This window comes from Falco naumanni, chromosome 2 (genome assembly GCF_017639655.2).
Source record: "Falco naumanni isolate bFalNau1 chromosome 2, bFalNau1.pat, whole genome shotgun sequence".
NCBI lineage: Eukaryota > Metazoa > Chordata > Aves > Falconiformes > Falconidae > Falco > Falco naumanni.
In genome coordinates this window covers 69,953,082-69,973,302 of record NC_054055.1, presented here as the reverse complement: position 1 = coordinate 69,973,302, position 20,221 = coordinate 69,953,082, and the positions used below count along the sequence as shown (strand labels likewise).

The 20,221-nt window shown below is 41.8% G+C and overlaps 1 protein-coding gene across 12 annotated transcripts in view; it reads left to right on the top strand.

Annotated features, from left to right (window-relative positions):
* Positions 1-20,221, top strand: part of MAP4K4 (mitogen-activated protein kinase kinase kinase kinase 4) — a 170,877-nt gene that overhangs the window by 122,721 nt on the left and 27,935 nt on the right. For 5 of the 12 annotated variants that reach the window (XM_040584707.1, XM_040584704.1, XM_040584706.1 and 2 more), the window contains exons 10-19: positions 203-378; positions 1,050-1,122; positions 1,592-1,802; positions 9,003-9,164; positions 11,267-11,353; positions 12,019-12,246; positions 15,615-15,776; positions 17,793-18,023; positions 18,947-19,053; positions 20,006-20,157. In XM_040584707.1, coding sequence (XP_040440641.1) covers positions 203-378; positions 1,050-1,122; positions 1,592-1,802; positions 9,003-9,164; positions 11,267-11,353; positions 12,019-12,246; positions 15,615-15,776; positions 17,793-18,023; positions 18,947-19,053; positions 20,006-20,157 — 1,589 coding nt within the window. The remainder of the gene's footprint in view (positions 1-202; positions 379-1,049; positions 1,123-1,591; positions 1,803-9,002; positions 9,165-11,266; positions 11,354-12,018; positions 12,247-15,614; positions 15,777-17,792; positions 18,024-18,946; positions 19,054-20,005; positions 20,158-20,221) is intronic. The other 7 variants (XM_040584712.1, XM_040584710.1, XM_040584711.1 and 4 more) reach the window with 3 other exon arrangements.

Below are 20,221 nucleotides of genomic sequence, written 5' to 3'. Positions count from 1 at the left end.
TTTGTCCATCCAGCCTAGTGTTAAGCTGGAGCACACTCAGCTCTGTTTAGGAGGCATACTTGCAGACAGCACTGGTACCATTCTTTGGGATGTGATGCTTTTTGAGGAAAGGAATTAGACTTTGAGGAGGAACAGAAAAAATGAACTGAGTTTTACCTGTGATTGTGTTTTGGTTTGGTTTTTTCCCTCCCTGCTTTCTCAGGTCAAAAAAGTTTTTCAGCTTTATAGAAGGTTGTCTAGTGAAGAATTACATGCAGCGACCTTCTACAGAACAACTCTTGAAACATCCCTTTATACGTGACCAACCAAATGAAAGGCAAGTCCGAATCCAGCTTAAGGACCATATAGACAGGACCAGGAAGAAGAGAGGAGAGAAAGGTATGCAGCTTCTGAAAATCAAGTATTGCAGCTTGTTAAAAATATATATTTTTGTCCTGCTTTGCGTTCTAAATCCTCACCCCTAGAAAAGCTCCAAATCCTTCAAAGGTTCTTTTGAAATTCATGTTTTGACTATCAGCAGGCTTTTAGGTTTTGTTCTGTCCTCTACAGAGAAAGTATCAAATTCAAATGTCTTATTTTCAGATAAGTTAAATTTACTCACTTCTGGGCCACTGCCTCTTCCATACAAGCATTAAACAGTATTTAGGAGGATGTTGGCATATGTGCCTTTCCCTTTTTTAGTCTGTGGTAGGTTCATTCTTGGAATGATGCCATAAATCAGACACACAGGAAATAACCCATCACAAGAGCTATGAAGCAAATGTCTCGGGCAGCCTGTGCTCTTTATTCAGGTGGTACCGAGGTTCTCCAGGTCTTACATATAAAACCTGGTGTCATTCAGGGAAATTCCTTTAAGTCTGATGCAAAGAACTGTGCTGCTTTACAAGTGTGGGAAGATGGGCTTGTATATGTAGAATGAGTTCTAGGGTCTGTGACAGATCTTCTCACTGAAGGGGATAGGAACCAGTTCACTAAGGCACTACTGCAGCTCCCCACAGTCCTAAAATTAAAGATAAGCACTATCTAGGCCTTTGTTTCTTTCCCATTAGATGAGACAGAGTATGAATATAGTGGAAGTGAGGAAGAAGAAGAGGAAGTGCCTGAACAAGAAGGAGAGCCAAGGTAATAACTGCTTTTGGGAGGGCTCTGGGCAGTCCATTACAAGTAACTCCAGAGGTCTGTGACTATAAATCAGGAGCATGCTAAACTTCTGCCTCTTATTAAGCGCACGCACAAGCCACACAAACCACCCAAAGGGTCTGAATGCCTGTTCCGTGACTGCTAAAGGTTTTTAAGTTCCCCCTCATATGGCTTAGAGCCAGCAAGCTCTGGATGGAGGGAGATTTATGGCAAATATAATTGGTCAGGGGTTTGACAATGTCAGAGTTGGTCCTTATTTTGCCTGGCCTCATTTCACTCCTTCCGCTGAGAGCATGTATTTGACATGCATCCAGTGTCTTCGCTCCGAAAGAAATGAGATTAAAATTTAACATCATGCTATATTTTATTAATGTTCCCTTGCTTTGGAAAAGGTATTTAATGGTCCATCAGGCTTTATTATACAGGAGGCTTTAACTTTCTTTTTTTGCAGTTCCATTGTCAATGTGCCTGGAGAATCAACCCTCCGACGTGATTTCCTGAGACTACAGCAGGAAAACAAGGAACGGTCCGAGGCCCTTCGGAGACAGCAGCTGCTGCAGGAGCAGCAGCTCCGCGAGCAGGAGGAGTACAAGAGGCAGCTGCTGGCAGAGAGGCAGAAGCGCATTGAGCAGCAGAAGGAGCAGAGGAGGCGGCTGGAAGAGGTAGAGACAGGAGGCTGGAGCTTGGGGGCAGACGCCCCTCTTCAGCTTGTGTTTCCCATTCCCCCGCCCTTTTAAAAAGAGTTCCCTGTAGCCCCAGCACATCTTAGGAAAGAAAACAACATGTGCAAATCCACTGGCAAATGTAGAGCAAAGCACTTAAATCCATGTCTGGCTACTTTAATGTAAGCATCTTCCAAAGCATTTGAATATCCAGCAGCTCCTATGGAGGGAAAAGGCGCCAAAGCTGGCTTATTGAGGGTATTTGGGGGGAGGCTGTGTCGTGGTGTCTGCTCCAAAGAAGGGGAAGCAAGTTGAGACTTCAGGTGGCTGTAGAGAAGGGGAGACATTAATTATTCCCAGGTGGATTTTTTTCTCAAGGTTACTTTTTCTGGGGCCATGACATGCTTCAAATTTCCTTTTAAAGCTTTCTTAAACATCTCTGTTTGGCACTCATTCATGGTAGGTAGGAGCCCATTTTTTTTATGTGTTATTCTCATCATACATAGTAGCATGATGACTAAAAGCCACCTATATTTATAAATCAGTGTTAAAATTACAATTCTGCAAAAAGTACAAATACATAAATCATACTTTTGTGGTATGGTAGGTATGCAATTTCCATACACTAGTAGAAGATGAAAGAAAATTACTGTACATGTACAATGTTGTTCTGTCATACTTTTCAACTCCTAAGATCTCATGTGCATTTATAGATATGCGTAGATGGAATATGCAGTGTGAGCTTTAGAGTTACTTTTCAGAACAGTTCTTCAGGCCAGAGCTGGGTATGACACAGAGCTGAAGTGAAATCGATCCCCTGGCTCTTCAGGAAGTGCAGGGTCAAATTCCAGTTGTCCTTAAATGACCTCTTGCTTGGGACTGTTTCAACTGTTCACTTACCAATGATGGAAAAACTACACCCAGTCTGGTTTTCCAAATCCTGGTAATGTTTAACGAGGATGCAGCCAGGACCAAATGTTGATTTGCATCCCGTGACGTGTTTACATAACAAATAATACAAAGTTCCAAATAGATTTCCAGGCCACATAATTCTCTTTATCCCTCTTTTTCAATGTACAAGTGAGTTTAGTGCTGCTATAAGGAGGGATTGGTAGCAAAGTCTCAGCCACACATGAAGCCAGAAGGAGGGACAAGGGGGAGGCCTATAAACTCCGTTTCTCTTCTGTTTCTTCCCCACCCTTCTAAGATTGCCAAGATGAACATTGTAGTGCTTCCAGCTGTGGCTCTGTAGCAGTTTTGTGCAGGGAGGGGGGTGGGGGCAAATAATAAGATGTTAGGAAAATATGAAAATATTTTATTGATATTGGCAAAGGGGGGCAAAAGTTACATTTAATGTCTAAGGTTCTGCAGGTGGTACTGTTTTGGCAAGGGAAGGGTCATTTAACTAGGTCATTTAACTTTAGTAATCAGTGCCTCTTAAAATCTGGAATGTCTTTTTAAAATAAAGGAAATGCTGCTGCAGAAGTGGAAACAAAGCAATGCACCTTTTTGCTGGACAGGGTTGAACTTTCTGGAGATGTTGCGGAAATCATAATTTAATGAGCAATTAAAAAGAAAAGGCAGTTACCTGAAAGTTTTGTTTAATCAGTCCTGCTTTTTCAAATACAAAACAGAACTAACAACTTCTGCAGCCGCAAGACGGCACGTGATGTAGGTTGATGTATTATTGAATAAGGTTACGCAGTAAACCATGTGAAGTTTGTAAGAGAAAAAAATTTACCTTTTATTGAGTCTATAATCTCTGCCTGGTTCCCTTGGAGACATAAATATGAATTATGAGCTATAAAGGTTTCCTTTTGCAGGTGATGGGGTGGGGGTATTGTTCTTAAAGTGAATTAAAAAAAGAGGCTCACGTTTAGCTTTCAAAAAACCCCACTTGGTTTGTTGGATCTTGTGTTGGAAAAACGTATGTTCTCAAGTGATTTTTAACAAAACAACAGCCAAAACAAGCTCTTTAAGATGGGGGAAGGGTGGTAGACACATATTTAGATAAACACCACTGTTGTGGCACAATTGAAGGCCAAAATATTGAAATGTTGTCACTCTGTCCTTAACTCACCCCCCCTGTTTTGATGAAGTCAGTAAACAATGAAGAGCTTGGTAATATGAGTTAAGATTAATGTCAGGCATTGAATATCTGGGCTTCCATCACTTTGTGGAGATTTTTACCAAGCCTTGCTTTCTTGTAATTTTTGCTCGTATGGAGTAAGTGTATGTTTGGGTATACCTGTTTAACATTCTTTAGGAAAAATTTTGTGCATTAGATAATCTCCGTGGACAAGTTTCTTATGCTTGCCCCCTCTGCCACCCCCCTTCTCTTCTCCCCCCTCCTGCTGCTTCCTAAAGTAAAATTGAAGGCTTTCTTACAATGCTGGCACAGAGCCTAGACAGTTTTGACCGAGACTGCAACAGGAACGGTGTTTAGGACATCTGCCAAAAACTGTAATTCTCAGCAGTATTAGGGAAAAGATTACTTTTTAAAAGGCATATAGGTGACTTCTAAAACTCATTGTTACAGGAACCTTATAATTTGTGTATTACTGACAGTGGAATTGGTATGTGGTCAAAGTACAGAAAATTACCTGCAACATTTTGGGAAGGGGGTTATTTGTCCTTCTCCCCCCTGCTCCCCTTTAAAACTCATACAAAGACTAGTTACCTAAATATGCATATACGTGTTTAGATAGTTAAAAGAAGAAATCTGAGCTGTTCCTGGCTGTTCTAAGGTGTCTATGTTTCTGTTCAGCAACATGGAGACACCAGTGCTCAGTGTGACAGGTACCAAAAGGCATTTGAATTTGTACTTTGCAAAACTGAGTCAGGTTTGAGAAATTCAGAACTGGCTATGGTGGAATCCCGTTCTGTGTGGACCTCCACAGTTCAGGGTAACTTCATTAAATGGTGTCTCTGTGCCTAGTTATGAGAACCTAAGAAGGGTGTTTTTGAAGTGGTAGGTTATAACTCCGTTGGCAAGTAGTACAGTCCTGTAGAAGCAGATTTGTGGAGCACAATAATTAAAATGCTGAGGACCCAAAGACTTCAGTCCACATGTTTAAAGACAGGAGGAGTTCCTTTGGACTAGCTGAGGTCTAGACTGCATGCCTGCTTGTGGTTGGAGTGCATCTGCCTTTTTAATTTCATCCAAAAGGAGTGGTTGGTGCTCCAAGACATGTTCAAAATATGAAACAAAACTGGGTAAGTGGAGATGATTGGATGATTCACTTCAAAAGAGCACTCCTGATCTAAACCGAGATGCTAATGTAGGTGTACCCGTAGGTGATTTTTGCTAGGGCTTCATTTCTTTTACAGAAGGGGAGAGTATTCGTATCTACTTAATTTGAATTGCTTGCAGTTTGGATTGATACTAAGAAGTTCTGCTTCTGGTGTATCTCTAGTGTAGGCAAAGCAAAAGTCTCTTTATTAGTCTTTCCAATCTTCTTCCTAAACTGTTACCTAATTCTTTGGGAAAGAAATCATTAATATATGTATTTATCAACCTTCATCTGGATATAAGACAGAGTAATAGTATTTTAGGAAGGTAAATTTAGAGTACCTATATTTGTCTTCAGCGTTTCACTGTGTGAATGAGGTCCTGAACTCGTTGTATACACCAGGTGCATGTGTAGTTGCATTGCCCCCTCCTGGTAAATCACGTTCTACTGCATGGTTTTCCAGTTTGGAGGTGTCGGGTTCCATTATGAGATCATCATTAATGCACCCTAAAACTGAACAAGGAGACAGAGTATTGACACTGTATTTTCAGGTTTTGTTTGGGTTTTTTTTTTGTTGTTGGCCTAGTAAATGCCAATTTTGTGAAATGCCAGTTTTGAGGCAGTATGGGCTTTGTCAAAATTCTGTTTTGGCATCTCTGAAATGTCTTAGAAGAATTCCAGCCCTTGCCTTCTGGTAAACAGTTAGCTCCTTGATAATAAGCTTTTCATTGGACATGTACAGGAAAGTTGGTAATACCGTATCCAACTAAAGAAGATCTGGATATACATCCATAATTTCAGTGAATCCAGATGTATAACTGCTATCTGTTGGGCAACAGTGTTTCACTTCAGACCTTTTTTTGTAGTGCATGATAAAAATTATAAAATCTAACAGTCACACTTACTAAATTCAGAAACCTAAGTTTTATAAATGGAACTGACGTTGGTTTTAACTAATGGTTGTCACTGTTCCTCTCCCTTCCTTTGGGCAAGCCTAAGGAACAGGGGGACAATGGCTTTGGTGTGTGCTTGTGGAAGAGTTACTAGAGGCAGTGAGGAAGGCAACCTTGTGCCAACAGAAGGATGGTAGGAAATCAGCTAAAGGGCTACTTCTGAATCCAGCTTGCGTCAACAGTGGGTTGCCACCAACCAGCTTTGCCATCGCTTTGACAAGATGTAGACTAGGTCCCAAGAGATGCTTGTCACTGTAGATTTCCTTTCCCTGGACTTGCTAAAAGTAAATTCTGCTTTGTTAGCGGCTAGTAATTTGATGCTCAGGTTTCAAAGGCCACATGCAAAGGAAGTGAAACCTTTTTGTCACAGCTAGGGCTGGGAATAAGCAGATCGTGTGGAGGGTGTGTGTGCAAGCTCCTGCAGTGCCAGCTGCCTCCCTTCCCACCCACCTGGCGAGGGGCTGAGACAGTGCCTGATGGGAAAGCGGGAGCAATGCTGGGAAACCCCATCTCTCTGTGTACTTTGGTGCATAGACAATAGCATATTTGTGCTTTGGAGATTTGACTTAAACGCAGAGGGTTTTTTTTATATTTTATTTAAATTTCATCTTTTGCTGGGTGGTAAATGTCTACTACCAGTGCTGAGCTAGCAATCTGGCTCAAGATTTGCTTAAAAATCTCATCTTTTAACAATTGATTTTGTTTATTTTATCATGCTGTGGGAAATCAGCTCTTTTAGTCAATTTGTATCTTACTTTTCTCTTATGAAGTTCAGTTATTTATAATTATTGCTGAATACTTCTGCGTTGATTCAAGAAACAATGGATTTGTTTCATCCAAAAGACCTAAGCGCTACCCATTTTTCTTGTAGTGAGAATGATGCCATCCCAAGATCTGCAATATATCCACTTAACAATGTCAACACAGTATTGTTAGACAGACAGGCTTCATATGTTTAAGAAGTGTTTGAGTTGATAAATGTGCATATTAACCAGTCAGCAGTGTGCTGTCTCTTGCATACTCAAGGCAACAGAATTACTGTACTTCACATCTTAGTTTTCTTAAACAAAGAGCCTGTCAGACTTGATTAGCCAAGAAGCACCTGAATATATTGACTTAAATATAGAAACTGTTTGACACAAGATGTGTATATTCAGAAATAAAAGTGCCTACTTAATCCTTTTGCAGTGCTTAAAAAATGAAGCAGGGGAAGCAGTGAAACCTATGAAACCTACCACGTACCGTAGCTGCCTTGCAGCACTTTTGCTATTTTTGTGTCTACATTCATTGAAGAGAGCTTGCTTAGGCAAGGGTGAAAAGTCTAGTAGATGGATTTAGGAGATGGAAGAGCAAGAAAGATGTGTTTCTGAGAAGATACGGAAAATGTGGGGGAGAAAAGAACTTAATGTCGTGTGGCACAGGAAGGTGGTAGTGAACCCAGGATGATGCTATGGGCCAGGAAGGAGGGTGTCATAGTTACTGAGTGGGTTTATTTGAACAGTGGTCTTCAAGAAGGTTGCATCTTTCCCAAAACTGCAGCTCGTTAAAGAGAATTGGAAAGCAGCCTGGTTTATTTAAGTATTACTAATTCCTAATCATTCTGTTTTTCCCCAGTGTTTCTTCTCTGCTGTCATGTCAGTATCCTTTCCAGAAGATAGAAAAGGCTGTTGAGCCTTCGATTACTTCATAGTCATGCAGGGTAACACACCGAGCAGAAAAAGCTCATCCTGTGAAGTAACACAGGGAATGTAGATTGGCCTTTGCTTGTTCAGTTGAGCACAACTGAAACACACACCGGTAACTGGATTTGTGAACCCAAATAATAACTTAGTTTGAGTGCTCTTTCAAGAGTACCTGGAGTGCCTTAAGACTGGCGAATCTGTGGCAGTTTTGCTTCAATAGAAATTTGTGATAGTATTAACCTTAGCCTAATGTGAAAAGGAACAACCGATGTAGAGTTTCATTTTGTTCTTGGGATTAAATTTGAGTGTGCTTTTTTGGTTTAAATTTCTTCTATAATTTTATAGCTTATTATAGAACTCTTGTAATGGAAGTAAATGTTGTAGAGATATTCCCAGTTGAACAGGAGACAGCTGGGTCTTTTGACACTTAGGCAGTTGTGGGAGGCTGCCTGGGATTTTGAGGTAGGTGGAGTAACTGGATGCTACTGCAGAAGTGCAGGAAGAGTTGGTCACGACTGTATGGGCATTTAAAATGTCTCCTCTGAAGTCATACGTGAGGCTCTATAGACATAAATGAGTCAGTTCATGCTTTCTAGAGCTGTTTCCCAGGTTCTTTTCAGATTTGAGCAGATTTATCAGCACCAGTTTGTATTTGGGTCATGCATGGAAGTTTATCTGTGTAAGTGTAAAAGCTTAGCTCAGCCGTTTTTCCTCTTTTACATATAGGTGTTTTTGATGTTCTGGGAGGGGCTGAAGTGCTTTTGCTCAGCCTTCCTTCTCTCTTAAGCAAGGTTTTGGGCAGTGCATTAAATCAAACTTGGTTGTTGGGCCAACACCACCTAATTCTTAGCAGACCATGAATTGTATTAGGAGAGAGGCTGCTTACTGAAAGCTCAGAGTTGTCATTTGAGTTTTAGCTTATTCAGCAGGGCTAATAATTCCCTTTTGGCAATGTTTAGGTAATGTGTTGAAGTCAAGAAAGTTGTCACTCTGATTAAGATTTGAATTTAACAGTTGTTCAAAGATCGAGATTTCAGTGTAAGCCTGAAGAGCAGCATGGAGCTTCCACACTTTGGTTGTCAGGAACATGGTACGTGACTTTGTGTGTGTACATGAAGAAACCAGAGACAGTAAGCAAGGCTGCTTTTAGGGATAGTTGTGTGCTGGGTATGAGCTAGTTTCCTGGTGGAACACTTGCATAAAATGTTTTGTCACTCAGTTGCAGAGCTTGCCAGTCCTGGTAAATCTCTCTCTTCACAGTAGAAAACAACCCCACCTCTTTCTTTGATAACAACAAAAGTAAAACTTTGTGGTTTCCTTTCCTTTTTGTAGCAACAAAGAAGAGAACGGGAAGCTCGAAGGCAACAAGAGCGTGAGCAAAGGAGGAGAGAACAGGAAGAAAAAAGACGTCTGGAAGAAATGGAGAGGAGGCGTAAGGAAGAGGAAGAGAGAAGAAGAGCAGAGGAGGAAAAGAGGAGGGTAGAAAGGGAGCAGGTGAGTCCATGATACAGATATATGTGGAATAGGTTTGTTTCTTCTAAATTATAATCTATTTTTTAAAAAAATTAGTAGGCTTAAAGCAGCTTAGAGGCAACCTAACACTGACCCTTTCATCTTTGTTGTCTCTGACAGCAAACACACTAACAGATCGTAGGGCTTTATGGAGAATCCTGGCAGCCTCAATATTCTCTCGAAAAAAGAAGTCTTGTTGTGGTACTCATTCTAAATTCAGCTCATGCCCCTGGGCTTGACTTAAAGCCATCAGAATTGGCGAAATCATCACTGGGGCTGAAAACAATTTCTAGGCTTGTCTCGCTGGATCAGTGGTTCTTGCAGGACATGCCCATGTTCAGAAGGCCTCCCAGAGAAGGGCAGCTCTGTTGCATGTCAGCTTCTGGCACTCAGATTTGGTCAGAGGCTCATCATCAACTTTGAATATTCTGAATGTGAGATGGAATGTTTGGGCTGCACAGGGTTTTCCTTTCCTTCCTAAAATGTAAATATGCAATCTCCGTCTCTTCCTCTGTCTATTTAAAATCAGCTCTATTAATGTATGCCAATTCAGGCAGCAAGTATATCTTAGATCGTGTCAGTGTGCCCTTAATACATTGAAAGTACAGGTGAGAAACCTTTTAAATTGAAATTAAGCTGCTATATTTATGCATGACATCTGCATGTTTTAAAATCCTTTAAAAGCTTTAATCAGGGTGATAATCAGGGTAATAATTACTGTGCATGTACTGCAAAATATTGATCCTAAATCAAGGGCCAAAACTACTGTCCTAGAGACTGACTGGAAATTTCCCATTAACTTCAGGAATGCTGGTTTTGGCCTGATGTACCTTAATTTTTTCTTATGTAAAGTCACTGTATCATTGATGAACATTGATGATCATGTTATTGGGGAATTTGTGTTTGTTATATTTCAAAAAATTTTGAGTCAAAAGGAGAGAAGACTAACCAATGGGAATAAATATCTCTAATGACAGCACAGCAATTTGCTTTTGGGCAGACACCGGGTATTCCCCCAGCTGCTTTTTAAACTGTTGAAATGCTAATTACGCACAGTGCCAATAATGACTTATGGCTAATTGATTGGGCAAGTTGAACCACTGTAAATTTTTTGTTCTGGAAGAAAGGACATGCCCCCTCTTCGAATTTTTGTTAACCCAAACTATGGCTCAGCCAATGTGCGTAACAACAGTATAGTGTATCTCATCAGTCTGTCATAAGACTTTCTGTAGCTCCCATCACTGCATCACTGATCCATTAAATTCTTTATGCATACACTGTAAATATGTGCGTGTGTGCGTGTGCTTGTGTGTGTGCGCATGCACATGTTACATACTTCCATTAATTGCATGATAGGATGTTACCAGCTTGGGTTTGGTGCTTCAGAGTTTGAGTTCTTCCAAGGGATCAGGCGAAGCAGCGGGTAAACCTGTCGACCTGTTGAGGCTGCGGGTGAAGAGATGGCTAGATCACAAGAGCAAGCGAGTTTGGTCTAATATCTGTTTCCTGGTGGATGTTTGTTTGTGTCATAACCATCGCATAATTCAGCAAGGCTGGCAGTGTCTGCTCAGGAGAAGCTTCTGGTGAGGGCAGCAGGGGAGATGGCAGGGCAGGTCCCATCTGCACTTGGCAGAGTCCCTCTGGGGAAGCTTGCTCCAGGTCTGCCTACACTACGCCTGGCTATAGCTGTTGCTAACAGTTCATCGCACCAGTGCAACAAACTAATGTTTAATACAACTTGCATGTGACTTTGTATTGGCTGTGTTAAGTCAGACTTGCTGTGTTTTAACTTTCCAAAACCTTCAAGTGCATTTTGCTGCTTCTTGAAACCACTTCCAAAATACGTAAATGAGCTCTGGCCCATGTCGGCAACATTTGCAGGAGTGCAAATTTCAGAACAGAAGGGGCCAAAATCCCATGCTCAGGAGGCAGGGCTTCCTAAATTGTTCTGCAGGCACTAATCCATCCTGAAGTGCGTTTCTCATTAAAGCTGAACTGGGGAAGTAGTGTGTGGTGTTCCACCCAGGGGGTTCTGATGCATTCCTTTTGAATAAATTTATTGCTGGGTAATTTCTATGTGACAGGAGTATATCAGGCGACAGCTAGAAGAGGAGCAGCGGCACTTGGAAATTCTACAGCAGCAGCTGCTCCAGGAGCAGGCCATGTTACTGGTAAAGCACTGTATCTGTTTTGTTCAGTAGCTATAGGATCCATTTATCTGGCCAGTCCTAGGCTTCCCTCAGTCGGCCACAGCTGCACTGACAGTATGACAACAAAGGAGCTTGATTAAAAGGCCATTTAAGCTAGCGTCGTGGGCTGACAGGCACATATGAGAAGTGCTGTATGGTCACACTGCTTTCTGGGCAGTAGAGGAGGCTTTATGTTAAAGCGGAACAGTTCTGGTGTGGTGGTCGAGTTTCTGAACAGACCTTGGCATTCAGTGAAGAGCTAGAGTGCTTATGTTGCAGATCAAAAGCACACATGATATGTAAATCCACCCCAGGATACAATGGCCTAGTGTTGGTCTTAATCATTGTTTTATGAACTTTACACTGGATTTGGTGTAAATAACTCTCTTTTTTTCCTTTAATAAAAGTCAGTTTTGACGTAACTCTTCGATCATATCAAGGTTAGCAGTACACTTTCAACTTTCCCAACATGAGGCACATGCCATAGTGGTCTAACTTAGCTCTTGGTTACACTTTAACAATGAAATAAACCAGGAAAAAAAAAATTCAACAACAACCAGAAAGGTGCATTTTTAACGGGATGGATAGGGGCACATCCACCGTACAGTCAATGTCATGTCTTGAATTATGCACACGTTCTCTCAAAGGAATACAGATGGCGAGAAATGGAGGAACACCGACAGGCAGAGAGACTCCAGCGCCAGTTGCAGCAGGAGCAAGCCTACCTCCTGTCACTGCAGCATGATCACAGGCGGCAGCAGCAGCAGCAGCAGCAACAGCAGCAGCAGCAGCAGCAGCAGCAAGAAAGAAATAAACAAAGCTATCATACCCCTGAGCCAAAATCCCACTATGAGCCTGCTGAAAGAGCACGTGAGGTAAGTCCTGCTTGGGGGCAGGAATCTGCTGCCTGCCTTTCTGCCCCTGCCTGTTGGCATCCTCATGACTGCCATTCTGCTATAGTACAGTGAGAGGCCAAAGCGTAACTCATAAGGGACAGGGTATTTTAAAATGTTGGCTGCTGGTTTCCAAACCCGAGGGCTACTTCTGAGTACTTCTGCTGCAATCATTGGAGTTCAGAGTTTTGAGGTACAAGGGGTGGAAAGAAATTCTGGAAGGCTACAGACTGAGGGGACCTGGTTTTGGAAGCATCATGTCAGGAAGTTAATCTCATCTGCACTTCATCAGACATGTTTTCATAGGAAGCATTGGTGCAGTTGGTGATCTGTGTCTCTGGCAGGTACTGGGATGGAAAATTGGGAGGCAACTGGAAAGCACGAACCTATGAGGGATGCTTCTGCACAGCGCCTGTTTACACATTTGGTACTTTAGCTTATGTGCTTGGAAATTTCCTTCTCATGAACACAAACTTGAATTTCATTAGTTCCATTTTTGAGATGTTAAGTATTCTCTTCTGAGTTCACGTCCTCCTCTTACAAAACTCTGTGGTGCTGCTTTCTTGGACTCACACTCGCAAGTCGATCTGAAATCATGAGAGTGCTGTTTGTTTCAGTGAGTGGTCCCCTGTCTTCACTGCTCTACGTGTAACGTTGCTAAGTGAGTAATTGCCTCTGATACATACTTGGCTTTCTTTCAGCACCCTTATTCTTACGTTTCCCTTGAGTACCATACTGCCCACAAACCAACAGACTGGGTAATACTGGTCAAAGCTCTTAATGGCATTCATCACCAGCATGTGAGAACTAGGTTAATATGTTTTGGAACAAGAACAAAAAATTCCTTGGGGATGTTGAACATGGTAAAATATCTCTCAGTCCACCTTCGTCCAGTAGCACTTCATTGCCTTTGAAGTATTGCTGTTTGGGCTTGGCGAACACAAACTCGTTTTCTTGTAGATGCTGTTACCCAAGTTCTTTATAAACCATGTTTATGCTATCTCATCCATTCCACTTGGTGGGTGAAGTATCTGATATGTATCTGGAAGTATCTCTCTCTCTTGGAAGAAGTTCAGACTTGCCCGGTATGTGGAGGTGCAGCCATGGAACTAGCCCCCCTGTCCTCATTGCATGTTCCTGACCCACCTTGGTGAAAGCACAGTGCCAGTCTAGCACTCCTGTCCACCTTAAAGGTGGGTTTTGGAGTGATGCAGAACAGTATTTGCTCCTCGTCTCCCATTATTCTTTCAGAATTGAAAAGGAGAGAAACTCCTGAAGATTTAAGGTGTTACATCCTTTAGCAGAATCACTGACTCACTGTTTTTCTGTCGTAGTCTTTTTTTTTTTTTTTTGTGATTACTCTAGCTAGGAGGAGTAAAGTGAAGGCACAGAAAATTGTGTTAGTCAGATTTTTCCAGAGATCGCTGTGTAATATTCTTTCTAAAAAGTGTAGTAGAAGTATAGCCATAATATCTTAGTGCCTGGCAGTGGGACTGACACGAGTTAATCTTAACAGCAGGTGTTAACTCTGATGTCATTCTTGACATAAAATAATGGACTGGAGTAAGTGTTCTGTGCCTCATACTTTCAGACATACTGCTCTCCAGAGAAAGTCTCCATCCACGGAGGTCCTGGCCATCGGAATAGTAAACCAAAGTGGAATAACTTCGCTGTTCTGGCAAAGTCTAATGGTCATTAGGGTTTTTTTTTCCCGTTGCAGTAGCAATGAGGATATAAGGAAAAGGTCTTCTAAGATTGGCTCTGGGAAACAGCAAGGAGCTTAGAGCAACAAATGAGGCTTAATACTGTTTTCTGGCACAGTCAGATGACCGGAACAGGGCCTGTTTCTATCCAGGGATGCACTTGCTATCTCCTTCCTACTTCTTGCCTAGTTTTAAGTACATGTGGCTCATTCAGTTTATGTGCTTTGTGGAAGAAACCTCCTGTCATCTACAGCTAGAGACATGAAAGCCTGTTCCTTCAGACAGAAGGACTTGAGGCTTTTCCTTGTTCTATTCATAACAAGGAGTCTGGGTTTTAAACTTTAAAGGATGGCTCTGTGAAGTTGAACACAGTAGTGAAAATGATTGTATGATGAAGATGCTTGCCTCCATTATTGTACTTCTCAAGACATGGTGTATTTTGTGTAGACCTGGCAGAAGCTTCTCTGCTTGTTCCCACAGGCAAATTGTTACTGTCCTCAAATTTTGAACGCAGAGGCAGGTTGAGTTTGTAAAGCAGCCCAGCTTAAGGAGTCCTGGAAACTTGCATCTGTCTTCTGACGGGTATATGAATAGCCAGTCTCTCCAGACCACCACTGCTAGGGAACAATTAGGAAACCACACCAATTCTGGTTTTGTGCTCCAGGCACAAACGTTAAAGCAAATCTTGTGAATGGAATCACAACAAAGCTGCCAGTTTGATCTTTCTTTGGCGCTTTGATAAAGCGCTAGGAGTTCAGCATTCCTCAGAGGCAACTCACCTGCCAGAAACTCACATGGTGCCCTTGTTCCAGCAACAGACCATCTTAGGAAATGCGAGGATATTTTCTTTCTGCCCGGAGCTTCCTTCCATCTCTTGCCCTTCGTACCTCTCACTTTGGTCGCAATGCTGTGGCCTTGGAAGAGGCGACATTTCTGGATGGGGACCTCGCTTGATGTTTGTTTGAAGACTGAGCACTTTCTGACTTAGTTTTCCCCTTGACAAGCCCTTGAGGTTAGTGTACATTACTTCTGCACCTCCCTGAGAATGAGAAACAAGCTGCTGGGGCTGTTCTTTGCAGCCTGTGAGATCATGTTGGGACTATCTGATAAGAGAGAGGACGACCAGTCCTACAATTTCATACCTAAAGCCAAACAGCCTCCAGTATTACCAGGTAGAGAAGCATACCCTATCTCTTCTTGCACTGCCAAAGAGACAAGCACAGGAAAGCAGGTAATTGAATACTGTTAGTTGAGTAAGGTGGGTAACTACAGTAAGGGATAGCAATGGGAAATGGACTTTTGTACTGTAAAGTTGTTTCTGTTTTCATATATCCTTTTTATTGTCTGTGAGGAAAATACGGATGGATGATAATTAGTCTAGGCAGAAAGAAGCCCCATAATGGTTTGTCAGTGTATCACTTCACATCTGCCTGCTGTATCCTCTCTTTCTAGAATGGATTTTCCATATTGGTGTAGTTCTCTCTGTGTTTTACAGTGTTGGTGAAAGCAGCAGTAGGGAAAAAAATCCTGCCAAGTCCCAAATGTATTTGGTTTCTTTATGGTAAAGTAAAGGTGGTACTCAACTTCGTATTTCTACTGTAACTGGTTTATTGACTGCACATTTAACCTCCATTTATTTTGACCTAGGTGGAGGACAGATTTAGAAAAACTAATCAGGGCTCCCCTGAAGCACAGTCTAAACAGATGGGCAAAGTGTTGGAGCCACCAGTGCCTTCAAGATCAGAGTCCTTTTCCAATGGAAACTCAGAACCTGCTCAGCCTGCCCTGCAGAGGCCAATGGAGCCCCAGGTAAGTGCCCAGGAAAATTTTGGTGAGCCTGGAGAAAATGTGGAAGTCCCAGCATGTTTCCTTCAAATTTGCAGATCTTGGCTCTTAGAAAGTCTTACAGAAAGGGTAGCACTGTTAACACAAAGCAGCTTATTCAGTAAATACTCTCTTTGTTTTTCTTATTTTATTGATAAACTGATAGTGGGTTTGTTGTTGGGTTTTTTTTTTTTTTCCTTCTTTTAATGTTAGAGCTGTATTAGAACTGTTGCATTCCATTATTATCTGTCTCTGCAACAGTGGAATGGTGGGCTAAACACTGGTGACATTTGCAGTGCACTTTTACAATTCAGAATGTGATCTGTGCAAGATATTTACTACCAAAAAGGATGCTCAGGAAAGAAGTGAGCTTGCTTGGGTTTTTAAATTCTTTCAGAAAAAGCTAACTAAACAGGTGGCTTTTTAATAGTATGAGCACTGCTTCAAAGAGATTTACAAAACATGACTAAGAAAAGCAAGTTTGTTGTCAGTAGGCCTACAGTTGCTAAATAGAGCTCTGTACCGCCCCTGGAAAATCAAAAAGAGATTGAAAATGCTGAGCTGTGTGGCTGCCATTGTTCTGTTCTTTTCTAAGGAGGAGCCTCCAGATCTTAGTATCTGTATCTCATCATAGGAATTACAGCATGAATTTAGAAAGTAACCTTTGTCTAAAACTTAGACATAGCCCATAAATTCTGAGCAATTTTGATATGCTAAATTAAAGAGTATAGTTCTGCATTTGGTTCCTCTGTTTCCGTGCAGAATTTTCTTCTCCCAAATTAAGTCTGTTGATGACAGTGCAAGCTAAAGCTGTCCGTCATTGTGACTAGGTATTGCAACTCTTTTGGGCAACAGGAGAATTTGAACAGATGGGAGAGTGGGAGAAAATCAGGACAGAACTTCGTCTCTTATTCATTAATTCCTGGCTTTTATTCAAACCTCTATGACTATTTCAAAATATTGGACTTGTATCTTCATGCTCTCTGTGCCAGTTACTTTTAAATTCTGGGTTTCCACTCATATTAGCTCTTCAACAGCTGTGTGTATTAAAATTGAGGAAGTAATAATCATATAAAACCAAATACAACCAGCCTACTGAAACTGGGATTGAAAGCAAAGTTTTGCTTAATTATTAGGTGTGAAAACAGAGTGTTCCTCAGTTACAACCTTTCCTTCTCCTTAGTATTCAGAAATTAACTCTGAGACACAGGTTTGTGCACAAGGAGGGAGTAGGCTGAAGAGTCAATATGGATTTCAGTGGAAATCCCAAAGAAGTTTTAATTCTGGAATCACTGTTGTTCCTTCTTAGTTTGTGTAATTGAATATGTGTGTGTGTACGTGTGTGCTTAGTTTGTGTACAAATATGTATATATGTACAGTATATGGTACATATATGGTGTAAATATAATATGCATTGTACATATGTATACTATATACAATATATATTATGAGTTTTTTTATATATATTGCAATGACTGTAAAGGAATAAAGGCTTTTGCGTTATGGTCTTTCGCCAAAAGTTTGGAACTGTATCTAGTTCCTAAATTTATTAGGTAATGTAGATGTCTGTCGGTTTGCACATTTTACAGCATTCTGTACATTTCTTCAATTGGATATCTGCTTCAAATTTCCCAGTCTACCAGTGCTGCCATGAGACCTGACCAAAGCCCACTGAAGACCAGGGAATGTAAGGTGACTTCGGTCTTGAGTGGCCCTTGGACTCAGGCTCATGGTGCAGATACTAGGTCCCCTTTTCTTCTGGGCACCAGTGTACGTGTATGTGGAGAGCATATCTCACAAAAAATGCATATGTGCTGTATTTTCAGTCTGTTACATTCTTTGGGCGCTTGCCTTGCTTTTAAGTGCATTGATTCCACCCCACGCTTACCTAATGCCATAACCAATTTGTCTCTGCCCGCCCCACCTGCCTTTATTCTGTGTTAATTGGAAAGCCAGTTATACTGAGCGCATTGAATGTTTTATGTTTTGTTTTCTTGTAAGGTACAGTGGTCCCATCTGGCATCTCTCAAGAACAATGTTTCCCCTGTCTCGCGATCCCATTCCTTCAGTGACCCTTCTCCCAAATTTGCTCATCACCATCTTCGTTCCCAGGACCCATATCCACCTTCACGCAGTGAAGTGCTAAATCAGAGTTCTGACTCTAAGTCGGAGGTACCCGACCCCACCCAAAAGGCTTGGGCTAGATCAGACAGTGACGAGGTGCCTCCAAGGGTAAGGAGTAGAAAGACAGATGTGTGCTATTTTTTTATTATTAATTCTTATTTTTTTAAGGATGTGATACCCTGGGCACTGGGAAGACCATGCCCTTGTGCCAGCATTGGTAACAGTATTTTGGAAGGCAGATCATAATGTAGGTGTTCAGTCAATGGGTTAATGATGATAAACCTTAAGTACAATATTGAAGCTTCATATAAAATTGGAAATTATTTATAGAATGCAGCTATTTCAGAGAGACAATTTATTATGCAAAGTTAACATCATTACCATATTCAGGAAAGAGTTTAAAATATCCCTGAGGTTATTGCTCAGACTTAATTTTCCTCTTCATCTGTTAGCAACCCAAACTATGAATCATACACATATTTAAAATTGAGATGGATCTGAACAAAAAGGAAACATTCAATATATTTCCTCTTCTTCTCCCCTTCCCACCCCCCCTCCCATCCACTGGGATTTGCTTCTTCTAAGTATATTCTTTCTCCCCCACCAGTCTTTGCCTTCTGCTGATCCATTCCCAGGCATTTGTTTGGTTCCCCTGAGCTTATTCTCCTAATTCTCATGCTGTTTCAGCAAATTGCTTTGTGCCTCCCCTGCTTCAGTCAAAATGCGATATTCTTTATAAATGTCTCAGTAGTTGGAGAGTAGCGGGGCGTGTATGTGTTCGTGTGGTAACTATTAAACACTACTTAATGTTAAGACTAAACTTTGAGTTCTCTTCAAAATCTGAACAGCATCTCAGCTAAGGCTTTTGGTTTTGTGGGTGTGTGTTTGTTGCTTATGGTCGTTGATACTAGCTTGGACTTAGAATTAAGTGTTGTTAAAATTTTAAGAATATATTCTGTAGCAGGAGAGGTTTAACCTTCCTCTTCTCTCTCTCCTCTTCATGGGTTTGACACAAACTTTTTTCTCCAAAGGTACCTGTGAGAACAACGTCCCGATCACCAGTCCTGTCCCGCCGTGATTCTCCACTGCAGGGCAGTGGGCAGCAAAATAACCAAGCAGGTCAAAGGAACTCCACAAGGTTTGTAATCTTACATGTCCTTGCCTTTCTTGAACTGAAAGGAAAAGGCCTATGGGAAGCTAGGCATTTCCAGAGAGCTTTTGGCATTGTCTGTTGGACATGAAAGGAAGATGAATTTGGATCCCTTTTCAGTAATGATTAATATTAATTTTCCTTATTGTAGCACATGTATCAACTGGCAAAATTTCTTCTTCCCTCTCCTCCTTGGAGTTGCCTGCCCTGTAACTGTAGAGATAATTTCAAAATACCCTTAAGATTTCTGAAAAAACGTGGACATTCATTAATATCTTCCCTTTTGGAGCAACAGGCCATCTTGGGCATACTGTGAGGATTACTGGCAGCAGAAGTGTTTGTAATATCTAAAATGAAGACATCTCAGAAACTTTCTGGCCTCTCAGCCAGAACCAGACTTTAAGAGGGGGGAGGAGTGTCCGTGAGCTGTGACACAGAGCATCTGAAGTCAGAAAGGGGGAGGAGGAGGCTGCCTCCAGAGCTCAGCAGAGCAACACAGACAGGCCACTCTGGAACTGGCTCACTGGAAAGGGGTGAGGATATTCTGGGAGTGACAGTCAGTGATGTTTTTCTGGCTTATGTGTGGGTAGTCAGGGCACTTCTGAGCCGATTTTAAACCTGCTGCGTCCAGGCTGCTCTGCCTTTAACTTTAGGTTAGATAGTTGGCAGTTCCAGATAGAAAGAATAGCTTACACCCACCTAAACTTTTCTTTTACCGTCCAAAGGAAGGTAATAGGTATTTCAGAGGGAGCCACCGCTTGGATTGTGAAGCATCACTAATGCCCTCAGCTCAGTGTTAAGAGCTGTTTCAGATGAGTTACTAGCAAAACACTGAGAAAGAGTAATGTTTGAGTTTAGAAACAAGAATCTGAAACTGAAATGTGTGACAAAGACTTTCTACCCCACCCCCCCCCCACCCCCCCCATCCCCCCCGATACAGCAATATAGAGCCTCGTCTGCTGTGGGAAAGGGTGGAGAAGCTCGTACCAAGGCCAGGCAGTGGCAGTTCTTCAGGTTCCAGCAACTCTGGCTCACAGCCTGGCTCCCACCCCGGCTCTCAGAGTGGGTCTGGAGAGCGGTTCCGGATGAGATGTAAGTCCTTCCCCCACCCTTCATAACATCGTGTTTCTAGATTTAGTAAGTTGTGAAACACTCA